Source organism: Alligator sinensis, unplaced genomic scaffold (genome assembly GCF_000455745.1).
Source record: "Alligator sinensis unplaced genomic scaffold, ASM45574v1 scaffold1099_1, whole genome shotgun sequence".
NCBI classification, from domain to species: Eukaryota; Metazoa; Chordata; order Crocodylia; family Alligatoridae; genus Alligator; species Alligator sinensis.
In genome coordinates, this window is record NW_005842903.1 from 47,455 (window position 1) to 68,298 (window position 20,844).

General features: G+C 43.4%; 1 protein-coding gene across 1 annotated transcript in view; it reads right to left on the bottom strand.

Annotated features, from left to right (window-relative positions):
* Window positions 1-20,844, bottom strand: part of LOC102378565 (ankyrin-2-like) — a gene marked incomplete at its 3' end in the record, with an annotated part of 143,923 nt that overhangs the window by 43,469 nt on the left and 79,610 nt on the right. Inside the window, exons 5-6 of the mRNA XM_025192212.1 lie at window positions 7,282-7,380; window positions 1,605-1,790 (exon numbers count right to left, since the gene is read on the bottom strand). Of these exons, the coding sequence (XP_025047997.1) occupies window positions 1,605-1,790; window positions 7,282-7,380 (285 nt within the window). The remainder of the gene's footprint in view (window positions 1-1,604; window positions 1,791-7,281; window positions 7,381-20,844) is intronic.

The window sequence follows — 20,844 nt, forward strand, 5'->3', positions numbered from 1 at the left end:
ATGCAGGGGGTCGGACTCGATGATCTATTGAGGTCCCTTCTGACCCTAACATCTATGAATCTATGAATCTATGAAAGTGCTGGACACATTCACACCTGTGCTCACACATAAAGCTGGCCCCCTCACCTAACCTACACAAAAAATTCCCCCCCCGCCCCCCCCAAACACAACTGCTTAAGCATAAAGAGCATAGACACAACTTAGTGACTGCATTTTGGAAACAATTCCTTTTCATTATTGCCATGGTATTTTCTAAGTATCACATAGTCAATCAGTACAACAGACACAACATTCCCGTCAGTACTGTTTTCAGAACCAGTACTTCTAGAAATAACTTAAGAATATGATGGCAATCTCTATATGAAAATGTTAACTATACAGGGATATGTCTATTTGCTGCCCCTCATTGACTTCTAAACATTTTATTGAAATGATTTCTCCATTCTATTTGTTAGTACAGATACAAGTACTTTGAACAAGTATTCATCGTGGAGCGCTCTCCTTTATGTATTATCTTTTCAGCTTTCCTGTACTGAAAATACATAAAATGTGATACATCTAACTCACTAACAGGTTGTTTATCCTGTTTTATATTTTGGTCACATTTTACATCTATGCTCTTAATTGGTTTAGTTCTTTTTAAAAAAATATTCAAAACACTGCATGCCAAGCTCACATACTATTACACCTACAACAAACTGGCATATGCCTAACTCAGGACAGATTCTTTACTGACATAGCAATTCATTTTTACCATGGTATTGGATTAGGCAGGTGTCCTAAGAGTCCTCATTTAATATGCTTAGTGAATGTTTCTCATAATTACTCTTGCTGAGTTTTAAAATATCTGTTTTTCTACCTCCATCTCTAGCCCTTTCTTCCTTTTGGCTAAATGTGAAGACTTTTTAGTTGATTTCAGCATAACAACACAAGCAGAAGGAAATTACAAAAGGAGAATAAAAATAGGATTGGTGCTTCATAGCTTCTATCACTTGTATGGGTTGAAAAAAAAATCTCCTTAACTGTCATCTTTAGTGCTAACGAATACAGAAAAGAAATACGGCTGCATAAAGAAGAGCAGAAGTTACTAATTAAAATAAAAAGTAATTTAAATAAAAATGTGGATCTCGGTACCTCAGTCGTCCTATTCACCATCATCTGATGCAGCATCATTTGGAAAAAAGAGGAAAGATATTACAGATTGACTGGGAAATAGCAAACCAAGTTGCTTGTTGAAATGAGTTATGTTGTTATTACGGGAAAAGCCATTCAAGCATGCATTAACATCACATACAACTCATGTTCCCATGGGCCCCAAGCCATATCTTATTTAACATGGAGAACTCAGTCATTCTGCTTCCACTCTTGTTTCTTCTTGTCCATAAATAATGAAGGAAAGCAGATTTCCAAACGGACAAGATGAGTCAAAAATATATAACCAAGCGCAGCAAAGCAGATGTTTTCCAGGGTGATTCTGAATTTGGCAATGTCTTTTTTACCACAAAAGAAGCTACTTCGGCTTCTTATTTTAAAACGGGTGCCCCGTCCCCAGAAATGTTCAGTCTCATGATTACCCTGGCCACCTCCAGGACGAAGTTTTTTACCTTGGACTGGACATCAGCATTGTGGTCATTCTGCAGAAGGAGAGCTGCTGACTTGGTATCATCTTTTCTGGCAGCAATATGTAAAGCTGGCAGCCTCACTTTCCCCTTGGTGTCATTTTCCAGAAGAATGGCCACTGCCTGATTGTGTCCCTGCTGCAGTGCAACAGCTAGTGGAGTGAAGCCGTCCTGATAAGAGTGGAAAACAAAATATAATCCATAAAATGAATGGTGCACAACATCAGTCACACAGCACTGTTCACACACAGAAATGGGTGAAATGTAGCTTCCCAGTCACTCTCAACCTTTGGCTCATGACTTCCAATTAATTGTCCAGCATAGAAGGCACAAAAAATATCTCAGTTTTGCCTTAAAGCATCCACAAAGTGCATTTTACTGGGAACAGTTAGGCTGATACCCTGTGTATCTGGAAATCTCACTCTTACAAAACACCAAGGCTAAGTATGCTCTGCAGGTGGTGATTTGACCAAAGCATCAACTGACACAGTTAATCGAAAAAAAGACACAACATCATGGACTTCAGCCACCCGAAGTAAGTATCCAAAACCTTAGGGGGCTTGCGCAATCAACACTGAAGCCCATATCACCATGTTGTCACAGCTTCGTTATTCAAACTAGTTGGATTACAAGTAACCTGAGCATGTGTACTTGTGTACAACCACACCCCAAACCTCAGTTTAGGCACGTAGCTTAAAAGAAAACATAGACCTTGAATTGGGTCAGGAATGGATGAGGGGATAAGATGTATTGTAGGTGAGTATGAAATGGAGAGAGAAGCACTGGGAGAGGGAATTATCATGTTGAAGTCAGTAGGATAAATTTGACTGATGTCCATCATCAAAGGAGGAAAGGGAGCAGATTGAGGGAGTTGGGACAGAGTAATAAGGTCAGAAGAAGAAGAATTTGATTGGGTTTGAAAGAGAAAGGGAAAGATATGAAAGGGAGAAAGAGAAATCTGAGCAGCTGTAAAAACTTGAAATCATCTAGATAAACATTCAGACTTTCAAGTTATTTCCCAGATTTACTACACCAGGTTCATCCCTTAGTAATCTAATACCTTTTTACTACTTTTTGCATAGAATTCTGACTTGATGTTGTAAATGTATCCTGTTATAGCTACTTACTCGCAAGAGATTAATCTATCTGCTGTAAATTAAAGTGGATGAACAGCTGAAGGAACAGCTGAATTGTAATTCTAAGGCTAGGGTAGATTAGGTAGAGAGATGGCTTAGTGCACTGACCTTTCACCTCCGGGAACATGAGAGTAAATCCTGGATTAGTAGGACAAATGTGAAACTGAGTTAGGTGGTCTCATCCTCATTCCCATTTATTCACATCATAAAAGCACCACAGAATTCAATATTACTGGCTGCATCTACATAAGGAAGGTGTTCAACCTCAGAAGTTGAACACATACCCTTTTTCCCATAAGCTTCCTGTCCAGGGGGTCCCCATTCAACACTACTGTACTATTTTTTGAGACAGAGTACTGCTGTGTTCTAGTCCAAGGGCATCAAACTTATGGAGTCCCACAGGTTGGATGACAGTAGCTGAGCCAGTCTGTGGGCCACATTGGAACTGAGCCCTTCTTCCATGTGGAGGGCCTGTGATGCTGGGTCTGGTAAGCAGCATGTGTTATCCCTGGCCCTGCCCTGGGGCTTGCACTCCATACAGAACATAGATTGGATCTGGCACTGCATGCAGCACAGAGGGTCCAGGGCATGGGCTGCATGTGCTGTCCCACCAGATTGGCCCTGCATGCAGGCTATGGGGCTGATTGAGATTAGGCCATGGGGCTATACCAGAGTCAGTGGAGCCTAGTTTGATAGGATATTGTATGCAGTGCATGCCCTGTGCTGGTCCCCTGTGCTATGTGCAGCACACAGGACACTGAGTCTAGTCCACACAACATATTCAGTGTGGAGGGCCAGGGATGGTGTGTGCCCTATGTGGCATGTGCTGTCAGTCCAGAGGGCTATAGGCCAGATCCTACAGATCCAGCTATGTGCCATGTGCTTGACACCCCTGCTATAGCCAATGTCAGTTTCTGTCTGACATGGATGTCATTTCAGTGGCACCTCCAGTTCAGGCTGTCATGCCTATTTTGTTTAATATATGGTGTAGTAGTGCTGGAGTTTTGGTCCAAGAAATATATGAAAAGCAAGGGTTTACCCCTCCCCCCAGTATCTTTTATTGGGCCAACTGTATACTTGGGAGACATGTTAGATAAACTTTTGGGCACAAAGTGTCCTTCCTTGCCAAGTCTGGAGGGCACTTTGTGCTTGCAAAATTGGACAATACACTTGGTCTAATAAAACATATTATCAAAAATAATCTTGCTTCTTTCTTAACATAGTTATTTACCCTCTAAAAAACAGCAGGATCACCTCTACCTATGGGGCAGGAAGCAGCTGAGGCCATTTCCTGACACTACCCATGTGCATGGAAACTATTAATCTTAAAAGCCCTAGTAGAGTTGAAGAGTCAAGGGGCACGTCTACATGTGCATTTATGTGCTGTAGTTACTTCACATTAAGTTTAGTACCTGTAATAACAGGTACTAACTCAATGCACAGTACAGTGGCACCGGCCCATGCCCTTTAAGTGCTGCTAATGTGCAGCAGACTAATTCTACTGTGCATTAGCATAATAGCATGGCTTTTGCTGTGACACTTCAATGAGCATTAGAATTAGTTTACAGTGCATTTAACGTCTCATATAGTCATGCGCAGGGAGCTGAAACACATATGAATCTCAGGGATGTTTGGATGCTTGAGATTAGACTACAACCAGATCGGCTGAATCTGTGATGGCCTCCAGATTCCTTTTGCTGATAGATACATTTCTATCAATCCCAAGCACAGAACTAAGGTACAAAGTACTTCTGTGACAAAACCAGAGCAGGTGGATAAGGATTGTAAGTGGGCTTAGATCGTTGAGTTCCAAGGTTCTGTTGGGATTGATTTGCAAACTGTGTGTTTCTGCCAAGTTGCCTGGCAATCACACAAGATTTTATATCTTCAAAAAGCTCTAACAGTAATACGATCTCAACCAATGCAAGGCACAGAAAGGATTATTTAAAGCCATCATCAAATGTTACAGTATCCACTGAATGAAGAGCAAGTAATGCAGCTGTTAGCCTCAGCTAGTCCAGCTTTAAAGCAAGAAAAGCCTGCACAAATGCATCACCATTTCAAATCTGCTCATTGGCCAAAGTAACCCACAGTGGGAGAGTTTCCACACTGGTTGGAAGAAAGGTAACAAATGCAAGGAAAGGTACAAATGGATGAGAAAAAAAATTAAAATGATGAGAGAGGGGGCAAGTTTCCTATCACTATGCCACATGATACAAACGTTATATGCGGAAAGAACAATAATAAAGTTGACAGGATTTATAAAACAACAGCTGTTCACTTCCATTTCTTCAGATAGTAGGAAAGCAATTTTGACAGTAAGAGAACAATGGGAAACAGTGAGTACAAGATTTGTTAAAGATGATTTCCCTTCGTCACTTCCCATTTCTCTCATTTACTGAGCTTTGGGAGAGAAATTAAAGCCCTCCCAGTCTCTACTATCCTTTTATGGGTAGATTCTCTTATCTGTTGCACTGCAATTTGCAGCAACTGTGGAGTTTACTCTAGATTCCCATAACTGTAACAGGGCACAGGGCTCTAATTTTGGTGTGCTCATATATATGTAATCTATTGGCTGAAAATAGATTATCAGAAGAAGCAGCAGCATGCTCTGTAGTGTTATTCCCATTAAAGCATTCTCTTATATATTTGGTTTCCCAGTTAACTCTAGAGACATTTAATATTCCAACACTTGACAAGAGACATACAGAGCTGCCCTCAGGTCCCAAACTTCAGGGGCCTCCTGAGGCCCACTCTCCACTGTTTTTCAGTCACAGGAGAGAACTTGGCCCACAGTATTTGCTTTTCTATATTAGTTTGTTTCCCTTGGTCCTATTTTGCGTGAAACCATGAAAAATTCTGTATAGGCTGAACTTGGGAGATTTAAAAGAAACACACAAAGACTGGTTCTGAAAGGTAAGATGCGACAGCTGAGTTGCGATGCTATCCTTTGTCAACATGACTTACTGTACCTTACATTATAAGGATACATTTTAAGACGTGTTCCAGACAAAATGGTTTACATTTGCTTCAAAGAAATGACTGAATGAAAAGCCCAGCTCATTCAATTCTATGGACTGTTTCCCTATATAGGATAATGGGAAGAAAATGATAGCTTCCCTTGTGGAAAGGGCAGGTAAAGCAGTATGGCTAATTGTGCTGGTGAAGAAAGTAGTAATGATTTCATTCCTAAAGGCTCTCATGGGATTTGCTGGAGACAAAGATGCTCACAAGAAAACCTACCTCTGCACTCTGTGGCAGCGTCCAGATAAGCACAGCTGTGCAGTATATGACATGTCTGTGGCACCACAGACTGCACGTTCCTGCGGTGTTCCCCGCACTGCGAGGTAGCAGCATGGGAGAAGAGGGGTGGTTTGACCCTAAAAAATCCCAAGGTCAAAAAAATCGTGCGCAAAAAAAAACAGGGCGGCCCACGCAGAGGTAGAGCACACTACTCAAAACCGGAGCCTAGCTGGCTGGAGCCACGCTCCAGCTACCATCCAGGATTGCTGCAGCTGCAGCCCCAGAATGCCCCCAGGACCGAAGCAAGGCCAACACAGTTGTTGTTTCCCGCCTCCCCTACCCCACCTGTAGTATCCTGCCACGCGCCAGAGGCATTCCCCAGGGACAAGTAGCAGCAGCACAAGATGTGCAACTGCATCTTGTCCCTGGGGAGACGAACATCCATGCACATACAGACACAGCCTGTGGGTGCATCCCCACATCCAGGGGCGTGCAAATTTGTGCTGTTGCTTTTTGCCACTGTGCATGCTCCTGCATGTTGGGTTTTCTGTGGGGCAAAATGCCCTACTTTGGGGAAACGGACTCCTCCCAGCATGCTGGAGGAGCCAGGGCTCACTTAAAACAGTGGAGATGCTCTGATCCAGCCTCCAGCTGCTGTGGCACGTGCTCCTGGAGCATGCACTACATCGCTTTTTTTGCGGCAGTTTTTTTTTTTTTTTTTATAGTGGGAGTTCCTGGTATCAAATTTTGGTGCCGGGCTGCAGCATGGCAAATAGTTGCACATGCACTGCCTGTGGTTTGCAGCATCTCAAATGGTTTTGAGGTGCTGCAAACCACTCGTGTACACTCATCTGGATGCACCTTGTATGTCCATGCTAAGACCATAGCAGCACACTGGCAGTACAGCCCCAACAAAGCCAAGCTGTCATGGCTTCCTCTGCCTGATACAGCTGTAAGAATATACCCAACAAGGGTTCACTAATTTTTATTCAAATTCCTCGGGGCTTGATGAGGGAACAGTACATATACCACATCCCTCATACATAGATTCTAGACTCCTTGTGGCTCCAGGAATACGGAGGAAGGAATCGTACAACTGAGCTTCTCCTTCCTCATCACACATACCCACACAGGGAAAAGCAATGTCTTCACACACACTTCCACACATAATCTGGTTAGTCTTCAAAAGATTACGTTTGACAGTCATACTCGCTTGCTACCAGTCACATCTTGAAAGCAAGGGTAAATAAAAGACGATCTGTAAAAAGGCATGCATATTGTACCTCAGTAGCGGTGCTCTGGTTGGCTCCATTTTCTAGCAGATATTTCACTACTTCAATGTGATTCTCTTGAGCTGCCATGTATAAAGGAGTGAAACCATTCTAGGAAAAAAAAACCAATAGAATATTAAGTAATGAAGTCTTTATTGATACATTAATAGTAATGAATAACAAATAAACACACAAAAAATACAAATACCATTTAAGAGCATGTTAAAGAAACCATATATCAAGTGAAATTTAGCAAAATTGCCATATTTCCTGAGCACGGCACTCTTTTGTACTGAGCATTAGTACTGATACAGGGAAACAACTTTGTGTTTTCTGTGTTAATATGCTAGAATAATCTGTTCTTGTTCCACGTTCTGTCTCACAAAGCTAAATCATGAGGATCACAAAAAACAGATTCTAAAAAATATTTTTAACACATCAAAGCATCTGCTGTTTTGCAATGATCTATAAACTACCTAGGCTTTCACTCTTAGTATTCTTTTACATAATTTTAGGATAATTCAGTATACACTGGAAATGTTCATTAATGACTGATAGATATAAAACTGGCAGTAAAATTTTATGAACACTGAAATGGAAGCAAGCTTTTTCTTAATTACTTTTATTTAATCAAAGGCAGTGAAAATAAAGTCAAATAAAGAAGTTTAGTAGAGATGGCAAAGCTTTAAAATAATACAAAAAAATTACCAGCCATTAAAACAGTGAAAACCATCAATCCTAAAACAACAAGACATTGCAGAGTTATGACTACCTTTCTGAGACCACAGTAATATGGTATATGACTTAAGTATATACCTGTATATCTATATGATTGAAGTATAAACACACCTAGAAATGCAATAAGGTTCTTAAACAAAACTGTTCCAGATATTATCATTTCTTTCCAGGACATAACATGTATATAGATATAGATATGAGTTTAATTATATTGTGCACATGGAGCGTGTGTGCATGCGTGTGTCTACTTTGAAATACCTTGTTTTAAATAAAAATACATTGCATGTTCATTCATCAATATCCATGAGTGAAAGGCACAAAAATGAGCCTATTTGCATGATTAATGAGGCTTCATATTATTGTTTCAGGATCATTAAATAGGCCCAACATTCTTGTGTCAAGCTCTGTAAATAACACTGTAATTTAAGAGAACTTAATCATCTCTCATGAAACTTCCTGTCACCACTCCATGCCACCTCTAGCAGAATATGAACCATAAATCAGATTTCAGCCATAAGGTGCTTTTTTTCCCCTCCCTCAATATGTTTTACAGTTTAAGAGGGTGGGCTTGTATGTGCTTGCAAACATATTATTCCTTTGAATAAACTTGTCATGGAAACATTCAACACATTCTCAAAAGAGAACCCTATCACACAGGCAACAGATAATACACTTGACTGTAGAACTCATGGTTCCAGTTCTCCATATGTATCTGCACAGCTATATTAATATAACTGATAAAAAATGTCCACATAGACAAAGGCAAAGGAACTCGGGATGGTATGATTCCTTGGAAACCTGATAAGGTTTAAAGTTAAGAGGGTTCAAGTGTTGTTGTAGGCATAATGGTCTAGGACAGGGATTGTGAACTGGGGGTACACGTACCCCTGGAGGTACTTGGAAAGGCCCTAGGAGGTACACGCAGGCAGGCAGGGGGGGATGGAGCACCACCACGCACCACCCCATGCTGCCACCTCCCAGAAACAGTGCTGGGGCAGGGCAAGAGCAGCAGTGCCCCTCTGAAGGCCACACAGGCACTGACCAGCAGGCCAGATGTGGGGGTGGGGAAGCTCGCATGCGGTGCTTGCCACTACCTCCCTGAGCTCTGCTTCCGGTCGCTGGAGGGTACACTTACTATAAAAGGTTGAAAACCCCTGGTCTAGGAAATATGTGAATATCTTTTACTGGACCAAATGTATAGCTGGGAGAGATGTTAGACAAATTTTCAGGCTCAAAACGCAGACTTGGAGAAAGGCACTTTGTTCCTGAAAGCTAGTCTACTACATCTCTCCCAACCATATATCTCTCTTCCCCAACTCTCTGTCCAATAAAAGATATCACCAAAAAATCTTGCTTATCTTTAGAGTTAAGAGCCAACAACTATAAAGTAGGGCCCCCTGGATTTTATTTCTAGTCTTGCCATTGACTCAGAAGACTCACTGGGCACGTCTACATGAGATGCAGTAAACTGGACTACTCCGTATTCAGGACAGGCATCCTATACTGCGAAACCTGCAGCTGCAGGGGGCCCCACAGCTAAGGGGCCCCCTGTACACAGGCAGCGGAAGTGGGGGGCTAACAGGGCTCAGCCCCCAAAATACAGGGTAGCAGCAGGTATTGCCTTAGGGCAGCCCAACCACAGGGTCCTACAGCAGAGGTGGGCACACTGAGCTACCCTGCACACTTGCAGCCAGGATCACAGCCAGCCTAGCTGCAGGCAGGTTTCTTTTAATCTGGTTTTTTTTTTTTTTATTTCCATGGGCTTGGAGAGAGGGCAGATTGAGACCCCCACAGTGCAAGAGAGAGTGGTGTTTGGGAAAGGTAAATCATTCACCCCTGTCCCTGGCCCACTCCCTCCTACACTGTGGGGACTGTCCCATGAACTGGCCTGGCCCCCATTCACCATGACTGAGGTCCTGGCCTGGCTGGGTCATGGGACAATCACAGCCCGGCCACTTCGAAAGCAGCAGGTGCCACCATGTGCATCCCACCACTTGGCAGGCTGGGCAGCAAGGCACATGGCAGCATCTGCCACTTTTGAAGCGGTGGCAGTGAGGCACAGAGACATGGAGCAGAGACTGAGCCCAGCTCACAGCTGCGGCCTGCCCTCGCTTATGGAAAGATCAGGGGGTCACATGCCCCTTCCCCCCTTGGCTGCCTGGCACCATGCCTCTGGAGGAGCTGCTGGGCTCTTCCTGGGGACGATGTGAGGTGGGGCAGGGCAGGGCAGGCACAGGGTTCCTGGGGGCTCCATCCCCTCCAGCCCGGCAGTGCAGCTGAAGCTGGCCCTGCTCCAGGCCATTTCTGGCCCCCCCAGCCCCCCCGGCCAGTGCATGGCCCGGGCCAGTGCAGCCAGGAGGCAGCTGGGGCAGGTGCCAGGGCCAGGAGGTGGAAGAGGCTGGCGCAACCAGTGCCAGTGTAGCCAGGAGGCAGCCGGGGCCGGGACTGGCACGGCCAGAGCTGGGAGGAAGCTGGGGCTGGGGTCGGTGTGGCCGGAGCCAAGAGGCAGCTGTGGCTGGTGTGCAGCCTGCCCCACCAGCAGACAGCTCCTGGGAGCAGGGAGCAATCTTCCAGACCATGCTCTGATCATGGAACTAAGGCTCAGAGCTGCCTACACAGGGAGAGTTCCCCAGCCCTGGGTTAAGTGGGGAAGTGTGCACATGCAGCTCAGAGCTGGCTGGGAATCACTCCATTTCAGAACAGGTTTCCGCCGGCTCTGGGCTGCATATGCAGACTTCCATGCACAGTCCAGGGCTGTCCGGGAACTGTCCTGGTCTGAGCCAAGTCCCAGCCCCACAGCTCTTTCTCAGCCCCATGCCCCGATCAGGTGATTGAGGAACAGGGCTTGGAAAGAGCTGTTGTAGGGTGAGGGGGCAGGTCCCAGCCTGCTGCCCTGATCCACTGGTCCCAGCCCCCTTGACCCCATCTGTCCAGCCAGGGGCTCACTGCTAGCTACCCCACTGGTGGGACAGCTTCTGGCTGCCCCCAGGTAAGCAGGAATTCCTACCCAGGTGGGAGCTCACTACTAGCTGCCACACCAACAGATCAGGGCAGGGACCTCCCTCTCCCTCACAGCTCTTACCCAGCCTTGTGCCCTGATTGGGTGAAAAGGGCATAGGCTAGGAAGAGTTCTCTCCCCTGCAGCTCTTTCCCAGCCCCATGCCCTAATTGCCCAATTGAGGCATGGGGCTGGGAAACAGCTGCAGGGGAGGGGTACACCCCGGTGCTGGCTGAGACCTGCTCCAGATGGGCTTGTCCCCATGTACATGGGGTGAGAGAGCTCTGCAGCAGCAGATCTCCTGCCCTATGCACATCACGACCCCACCCGATGTGTTTAGGGCCAGAAGACAGTAGTCTCCTGGCTCTGTGCTCCCTACCAGCCTCTGGGCTAGGACCCAGGGGGAGCCTAGAGCTCCCCCTGGCTGCTACAGGAGGACAGAGTAGGATGGGAGCAAATCTGCTCCCAAGAGGTAGCACATGTAGATGTATTTCCCAGTAGGCTTACTGTGCAGTATTTTTAATGCGCAGTAAGCCTACTTTGAATTAATTACACGTGTAGACATGCCCAGTGTGTGTGTGTGTGTGTGTGTGTGTGTGTGTGTGTGTGTGTGTGTGTGTGTGTGTCCAGGTGCATGCATGTTTGTTTGTCCCTCCTTATAATGAATACAGGCAGTCCTTGGACTTGCAACCCAATCGGTTCCTGAAAACGGCATCTTAAGTCGAAACGTTGGAACTCGGAACTAATTTTCCCATAGGAAACAATGTTATAAATGGGGGATTCGTTCCTGAACCAGGCCCGATACCCTGTTTTCACCAAAAAAACCCCACTATTTTGTATTTGATCAATTATAGATGAGTAATATAGCTACATTAATGTATTTAAAGTGTAAATAGCAATTATATTGATTTGGAAGGATGTCTTTGAGATGACTTTGCTAGACTTTTCAAAGAGCTCTTGGTTGGACTTTTTGAAGGGGTCTTGGCTGGATTCTTCTCAGGAGTCCTGGCTGCAGGTTTTTCTGGAGTCTTGTCTGCTTTCTTAAAGAAAGTGTCCAAGGAAGTTTGGACAGATGTTCTCCAGGCAGATGGGTGACACAGTGACTTGTTCACTGTCATGGCGTCACATCAGATCAAGTGCTGTAAAGTCAAAACTGATGTCAGAAAGTTGAAACTGGGTGTCAATTGTAAGTGTGAAATGTTGTAAATCGAGGACTGCCTGTATATTATTTACCTCCTTCACACATGGGTCGTAAAACTAAATTAATGTTTGCATAAAATGTTTGAATAAAAAACAAAACAGAGCAACAGAAGCACAAATTTATTACCGACGACAACACTGGTGCTCAAACAAATGTAAAAAAAACTTGAAATGTCAACAAAAAGGAAAAATATTCATCATGAAAATATTCATCAAAAGCATTTCCATGTTCAATCATTTCTACCGGGTTTGCCTCCTAGTCCTATACCCACCCATATATTAGACCTGCTTAGCAGGATCATTGTGAAAAAGCATTTCAATAGTGGGTACAGGTGAACTAGCTCTGACTGTAGCCTAACTGGTAGCATATAATGAGATAAAAATTTTATAGTACCATGACGAAAAACAAGGAGGTAATCTCTACTGTAAGCCAAAACTTTTAATTAACGAAATGGCTGAAGATACAATCTTGACAGAATTTTTACAGTTCTGTATATCAGTTCAACAGTATTCATTGTACAATCTCTGAAGTTGTAAATATACATTATAGAGTTTCCTGCATTTTCCCATTAAGTACTAGGTCATAGATACTGCTGGAAAAAGAATTGCAGATTAAGTGTGCAAAACAGCAAAACTGCCAAACAACAGTACATATCTGTGTGTGCTATTAGTTGAATCAAAGGCTGAATATACTTACAAGGGAATTATGATTCCCTAGCTACTTTTAAAGTTGTGTTAGGCCTCCTCTCCACTACGGTATTTATGCTGCAATTAACATGCCAATCATGTTATACTGGGAACAGAGCTACATGTAAATCTCATTTAAGGCATCATAACATAGGAAATGAGTCATAAAAGTATTTCACATATCAGGTAGAATATTGTTATGGCTGTTTTGTATGGCATCTTACATTTAACGTATGGCCAGGGCCTACAATCAACTGATCATTGGTTCTGGGGCCCAGACTGCACCAAAGTCTAGAATGGCCCTGGGACCAACAATCAGCTGATTGTGGGGTAGAGGGAGGTGAGGTGGAGCTGAAGGACTTCCCTCGCCAGGGACAACCACTACTGTTGCTGAGCACAGGGCTTTGACAATCAGTTAGTTGTTGGCTCCAGCCCAGACAGCACCAAGTCCTGAATCTTAAACTGTCTTGTCTGAGGCTGACAATCAGCTGATTGTCTGCCCTGATGGCCACAGGATGAATTGGACCCAGGACTGTGGGCTGAGGCACCTGGCTTTGAAGTTGCCCAGGATGTGTGGCATGGAAGGAGGGACTGGGGATCAGATCCCATCACACCATTAAATAAGTGGATGTTAGAGGCCTTAGACTCTTCTATGCGTCATATTCTGCCATCTGTAATAAATCATTCAATCCTCCTGATTTTTGACATTCTTGGGTTTAGCTCAGTGCATGTCTGATCTATTTTCCTTCCAATTATGCTGCATTTTTTCCATGTTAAGGCATCGGTTAGCAATTTAACAGCCATTCATTCAATAGAGGACACTTTCTTAAGACACAGGCATAGCAGCTCTCTTCTTTGCAGTTCTATCTGGCACTAAAGGTACTCGGGGTCAAACAACTGGCAATGCCAAGCTCCCTAATACTCATAATTACCTCATAGGTACTTTAAGAGGAGTAACAAAAGGCAGAATTTAGTCAAGTAACAGGAAACAGGTGTGCATCCCTATCTGCAGAACAAAAGTCAGAGGATGGAAGGGGAGTCATTTACTTAATGACTTATTAGGTACATCACAGAGACCCTAGAACATTTCCTGACTCACTTTTCATGTGCTAGTTTGAAAACACCAAACTTGTTCCACGCATAGTAAGTATCTATATCATAAAAAACACATATACTTCATGCCCAGCAGCTGGTGAGGCATAAAAGAGTGCTGCAGGAGGGAAGATAAAAAGTCATTTCTTATGAGTCTACTGTGAAAGCATGCAATCTCTTGTGCTTGTGACAGTACATTTGTCATTCCTAGGCTTCAAAACTGCAGCCTTTGTATGACGTACTACAGCTCAAGAGACTGTTTCTCATGGCTTCTATTGGCCACCTATCCTGTTAATAATGCAGAATCTACTTGGGGCTTCATGGGACGTGTCTCCACAAGTAGGAATGTGCATTTCCCTGGGGACAAATAGCAGTGGCACATATTTGTACTGCTGCTACTTGTCCCTGGGCATGCCCTTGCATGCACACTCTGCCAAAATGCCCCAGGCGAGGTAGGGGAGGCTGGGGCCAGCACCTGGGTTGGCTCCAGCAGCCTTACTTGGGGTCCTGGGGGTCTCCTGGGGCTGTAGCAGCGGTGATCCAGGTGCGTCAAGCCTGGTTGGCAGCCAGTCTGGCCCTGGCTGGCCAGGCTCTGGTTTTGGACAGCGCACATTGCAGCCATGTGCAGCACCCTACTTTTTTGGCTCTTTTTTTTTTTTGACACTAGGATCTCTGCCAGGAATGTGGGCACATGCAGTGCATACAGTTTGCGGCACCCCAAACTGCCCATGCAAGCTTGTGCAGACATGCCCATAGTCTTTCTCCTTACGATGTGAAATGAAGCTGTACCATTCTGAATGGCATAGAAGAGGAGTCTTCTTTCAAGGACTAGGAAGGGACTAGCAGTATAAAAAAACTTTTTAAAAAACTTGTATTAAGATATAAAAGGAAGTAGTTAGGGACTGGGTCTCATCATTGTAGTTGGACCCTCAGATCTGGACACACACATAGCAGCAACCTTTTGAGGCTAGCCAATGGCAAATTACCAATGGCTACACTAATTGGTTAATTTACCTGGCTCAGTGTCTAATCTATTAAGGCCTCACACTACAGTGTTTCACTTTTTTCCTTTCTAGATATTATGCCGTGTACAATTCTTCTATTACTGAATTTTATCAATCTGAATAGAATCACTCACAATCTTATAAATGTGTGGCAACTGCAGATTTTCAAGAATGGATCAATTTGCCCTTAGAAGAACAGTTTTGTCAACTAGGCTTTCCTGTTCTGGAATAGGATCAGAAAGATAAACTCAGGATTAGAAGAGACTGTATGCATCCCATGTATGACCTGGTCATTTAACACCAGGGGGTTAAATGAAAGAGGAAGCTGAAATTTATTCCGTGTAGTAGTAACTCACCATGACTACTAAAAGAATCAGCACTGATGGGACTGAACACAATGGGTACTATGATATAGCTTATTTGGATGAACTGTGCTAACCTATTCTTGTGGTAGGTTCCCATTAGTATGTGTGCCCTGTGTGGGGCATGTATTGTATAAGCATGCTCAGTTTGGCTGCATTTAACCAACTTCAAATTTAGTTTCCATTGCTGAACACATACGGCTTTTGGCAGCAGTTTAATGATAGACAATGTATTTAATAAGGGGCATTTTTTCCCATGCGGATTGTGAAAAAAATCTCATCCTGTGTTTGAGTAAATAGGGTAGTTGTGACTCTTCCTTTAATGATATTGGAGTTAATAATGAAATGACCAATGTTGCTGGGCCTAATGAATTCATCTGTTTTGCTCTAAAAGCCTCTAGAAACTGTATAAGACAATAATAGTAACAGATCAATAGCATCACAGGAAAGTGGAAATGCTGTTTTCTAATGCACTTGTTTGCCTACGATACATGCTTATTCTTAACTACTGCTCAAGAAGTAATTACTAATCAGAGAACCAACAGAATCATTAGACTGGCCTTTGCCATTCAAACAAATAAAACAGGATTCCTGCAGTGATGTCAATGTAATATATTTTAGCTTAGTCCCATTTTCTGACTCTCTTATTTACTGCATGGTTTTAAATATTTTTCCTTAATATTAAACTAGTGACATCAAACTTACAAAAGAAAATCAAATTAAATATATTTTCCCATAGAAAAAAATTAAACATACTTGCATAACTGCATCTTTTCTATTGAATGCCCTTTTAAACATTATTCAAAGAAGGCTGTATTGCACAAAATAGTTTACCTAAATGGTAGGTATTAAGCACCAAGGAATGGGAGGTCTTGCCTAGTGGTTAGACACCCAAAGTACAAAAACCCTAGCCTAAGGTTGAAACAGAGTCAAGAGCAGAAAACTGGAATCAGGGAATGCCAAAGGTCTTACCAGAAGAAGAAGCCAGAGTTGGGGCCAAGAATCAAAACCAGAAAACCAGCAAGGAAGTGTACAGAAGGCCAGGAGCAAGACAAGGATACTGCAGGCTGTCCTTTGCCCAGACAAGGATACTGAAGTCTGGACCTAGCTTTTAAGGGCTGGAGCAAGAGGCAACTATTGCCTGTGGCCTCAGAGCATTGGCTGCCTTGACTGGCACAGTTTGGGGCTTGTGGCAGGTGGCACCTGTTCAGGGGATGACTTGCCTTGATCTGTTGATTGGGACTGGTTGAGTCCAGGATTCTGGCCTGGCCTCATTATGGTAGGGGTTTTTTTATGTTTAATTATTCTGGTGGTCTCCTGAGCAGGACACTACTGTGACAGTAAAAAAAACTTGGGTTCTGCTCCTAGCATTTCTTCTGACTTGACACAATCATAAGTGAATACTGAGGGAATAACTTTACCCCCCTGTATCTGTTGCTCTTCCTATTTTCTACTACTGTCTCGTCTACTTAGCATGGAAGCTTTTCCGGGTAAAGACTGTTGCTACGGGTTTATACAGTGTCTCATCTTATGGCTTGTGATCTTGTTTGGCCATCCTTGTACTACTGAAATAATTTAATGAGATTTTTCATACATCCTCACTTCATCAATACAAATGCATTTTTGCTCAGTGTATTACAGTTCTCCTCCTGGGTTTCCCCCTTGTTCCACGGTGAAGTTGTGTGCCACTAGTCTATACCAGTGGCAAATGCCATTTTTGTTGGCTCAGCTGTGCTTTCTGGTGTATGTACAACCAATCTGCTATTCAGTTCCCTGCCTCTTCTGCATTAGTGGGGGAGTAGCAAATCCATGAAAGCTATTTTCCCCCTCTTGATGGGACTGTATGCTATGAATATGGAGACAAATCCTGGACTTATTCAAGCTATTAGAAGACCAACAGATTTGAATGGGGCCCAGATTTGGTCCATTCACAGAAGTACTACCTAACTTGCATCATCATAAACCAAATGAATATTCAGTCCTTTAACAGTCTCATTGGATTAGTGGTGTGTGTCTCTGTGAAAGAAATCAGCAGTTTCAGGGTTCTAAGAACTTTTGTTTTGTATTATACTCAGGGTTCACAACCAGTATAAAAATAAATTCCTCATAAGAGGATTTTATCTAAAGAAGAGGGATTTTCTCCACCTAAAAGGGTGAATTAAGGATACAGCAGAGGATCTACTTATCTTTCATTTTCCTTGTTTTTGCTAGTTTATATCTGAATCTGAATGTGTGAAAAACAAGGAGTTTTATCACTCAATTTCCTCATTTTTCCTATTCTTTATGTAACCTTTTATGAAAAACATTAAACCATTTAAACCATGTGATTTACAACAGAATTAACAGTTAGGCAAATATTTATTTAGGCACGAACGCGTGCCCCTGGCGGCTGGGGAGACACGGCGGTGCTGGCAGTGGCAATAAGTGGGGAGCTCCCGCAAAGGCTGCTGGTGGCAGGAGCGGAGGGGCGAGTGCCAACCAGTGGTTGGCAACCACCCGCAGACGCTGCCAGCAGTGGCGGTGACAGTGGAGCCTTTTCATAGGGGTTGGACCACCACACTCACTCATGTGCACCCCCTACACATTGCCAATGTATTTCAAAATTCATTTTCAAGACAATGTCATTGCTGATTTTCTAAAGACACATCATATCTAAGGCCAAAAAAATACTGAGGATCAGTCATATCTACTGTCTTTAGTTAGAGTTCTGCTCGCTTACAATTAGTAAAGTAAATTATATTAATTGAGGGAACTTTTCAAACTTGGGTGTGAAATTTCCACCTATCTAACATATTTTCTATTTAACGGGAGCTGAACTGTTCAATTTGTATGGAAATCAGGACAATTATTTTGGCCAGTGGAGCAGGGGCTGGGAGCTCTCTCTTGCCGGGGCAGGGGGACATTGTCCTCACTCGGGCTCTGGTAATGGAGACTGCTCAGGGAGTATGCAGCTCCCAGAGCAAGGATCAATCTCTTACCCCCTGCTGCCCAAATTTGCTCCTGTTCAGCTGTCTACACCTGCCTTACTGCACAGTAATTACTCAGCAGTTAATTTGCTACTTGTATTTGCAGGTGGGAAATTAACTGCCAAGTACAGCAAATTACTGTGCAGTAAGGGTCTGTACATGTAGAGGCAGATGCTTACTATACAGTAATTTGCTTTCCTGAGCAGTAAAGCATCTCATGTAGATGCACCCACCACTGATGTAATAAGCAATGTTTCTCATTCTTACTAGGGTTTTAATCTACTTTAAATTATCATAGAGGGTTTATTTTCTTGGGTCAGCATACTCTATATGTTAAAGTTCTATTTTATACGATAGCTGTTTACCCTTGGAAAATGACATTGAAAAATCAAAAGTGCATTTGGATTTTAGACAGCAAAGATGTGTGAAGAAGCAACACAAATCACAAGTACCAGTGACTACCTAACCAGTGACTAATTAAAATTAAGTGACAGAATGATGGGTTATATATATATAGGGGGAGAAAGAGAGATCTGCGTCTAGGCTTGATTTCAGCTTTGAAAATGTTTTATTGAGAGTATCCTGCATATTTATACGTATAAAATGTGCAGGATACTTTCAATAAAACATTTTCAAAGCTGATCAAATTTGCAGCAAAAATATTTGACACATTCCCTTAAATTTCTCATTACTTTCTTGGGTGTTGGTTATAGTCATGCTGGTCTAAGGAAATAGGTAGACAAGTTTCTTTGGTAAATGTCATATCTTTTATTAGACCAACTAAATAGTTGGAAATTTTTTAATTTGCAAGCTTTTGGGCACAAACACCATTCTTCAGGCATAGGGAGAGTCTGCTGGTGTTTTGTGTTCTCCTGGGTAGAACAGAAGCCAATATACATTTAAATGTAAAACCTGCCAACACATCTTCACCACTCCCACAATAACTGCATCCCAAAACAGAACTATCACCATTCCTGGATCTTACACCTGCACCTCCAGAAATGTAATGGCTTTCACCCAGCAAGGACACTCGTCCAGAGAGGTAGATCGCATGTTTGAAAGAGCCACCTAGATACCATGTGAAGAACTGCTGCAGTACAGAAGAAAACCCCCCACAAATCGCACACCGCTGGTTATGACGTATCACCCCTCCCTTGAACCTGTACAGAAAATCCTCAAAAAATTGCAACCCATACTAGACAGAGACCCTGTTCTTAAAAAGATCTTCCCAGAGCCACCCATCCTAGCCTTCAAACAAGCACCGAACCTCGCCAACCTCATCACCAGAAGCAAACTTCCTCAAGCCCAGAACACACCAAAAGGATCCAGACCGTGCCAGGACAAGAAATGCAAAACCTGCCAACGCATCTCCACCACCCCCACAATTACTACAACCCACAACAGACCCATCAGCATCCCAGGATCTTACAGCTGCACCTCCAGAAATGTAATATACCTCATCCAATGCACCAAATGCCCTGATGGAAAATATGTAGGAGAGACCAAACAACAACTGCGCACCAAAGCAAGAGAGAAGCTGGCTGTTGCCTAGAATGAAATAGTTATGTTTTAGATTTCAAGGAGGGGGTGGGAAAAGCCCGGTGCCCCTGAGAAGCAGAGTCAGAGCCTATATATGAGCTAATAGGAAGAACACACACCAACTGCTGAAACTTCCTTAGCCTGACAAAGGGTTTTTGAACCCGAAAGCTTGCTTAATAAATATTCTCCAACTATTTGGGTTGGTCTAATAAAAGATATCAAATTCACCCAAGGAACCTTGTCTGCATACATCTTATTCAGTGCACTGAATGCCCTGATGGAAAATATGTAGGAGAAACCAAACAACAACTGCATATCAGAAAGAATGCATACTGAAAATCTATCAAAGAAAAAAATTATGAATTACTTGCGGGTTCACACTTCTCACAAGACAATCACTCTCTCTCCAATCTCTCAGTTCAAATCCTCAAAGGGAATTTACTAGGGCTGTGCAAAGCTTTGGATCACGATTCAGATTCGGAGATGATTTGGAGGATTAATAGGTTGAATCTATGAATCTGAATTGAATTACTGGATGCTTTAGGCTTTCTGAATCAATTTGGAGCTTCCAAATCGATTTGGAAAAGATTCAGAAATGATTCAGCGATTTGGCCATAGGGTATCATGGGGAATCAATGAGATATCTGTAACTTTGTTGTCTTTTGGTTGATTCAGATGAAACTTGCAGGAACAGTAGCCTCTGCTAAGAGCATGGGGGGTGCCAAGGTTCAATGAGATAGGTGCAGGGGTTTGGGGGAAACTACACCCCAAAATCCTGAAAGCGAAACTCATGAAACGTGTACGTGTTAAGCCAGAGTGAGGGCAAAACTGCAGGGATGGTAGTCCCTGTGGGGGCCACAAAGCCTGCCAAGTTTCAAGGAGACAGGTGCAGGGGCTTGGGGGAAACTGCACCTCAAGCTGCGGACAAGCAAAATTTGTGACATGGGTGATACTGTGTGTGTTAAGACACAGCAGGGTGAAAGCTGCAG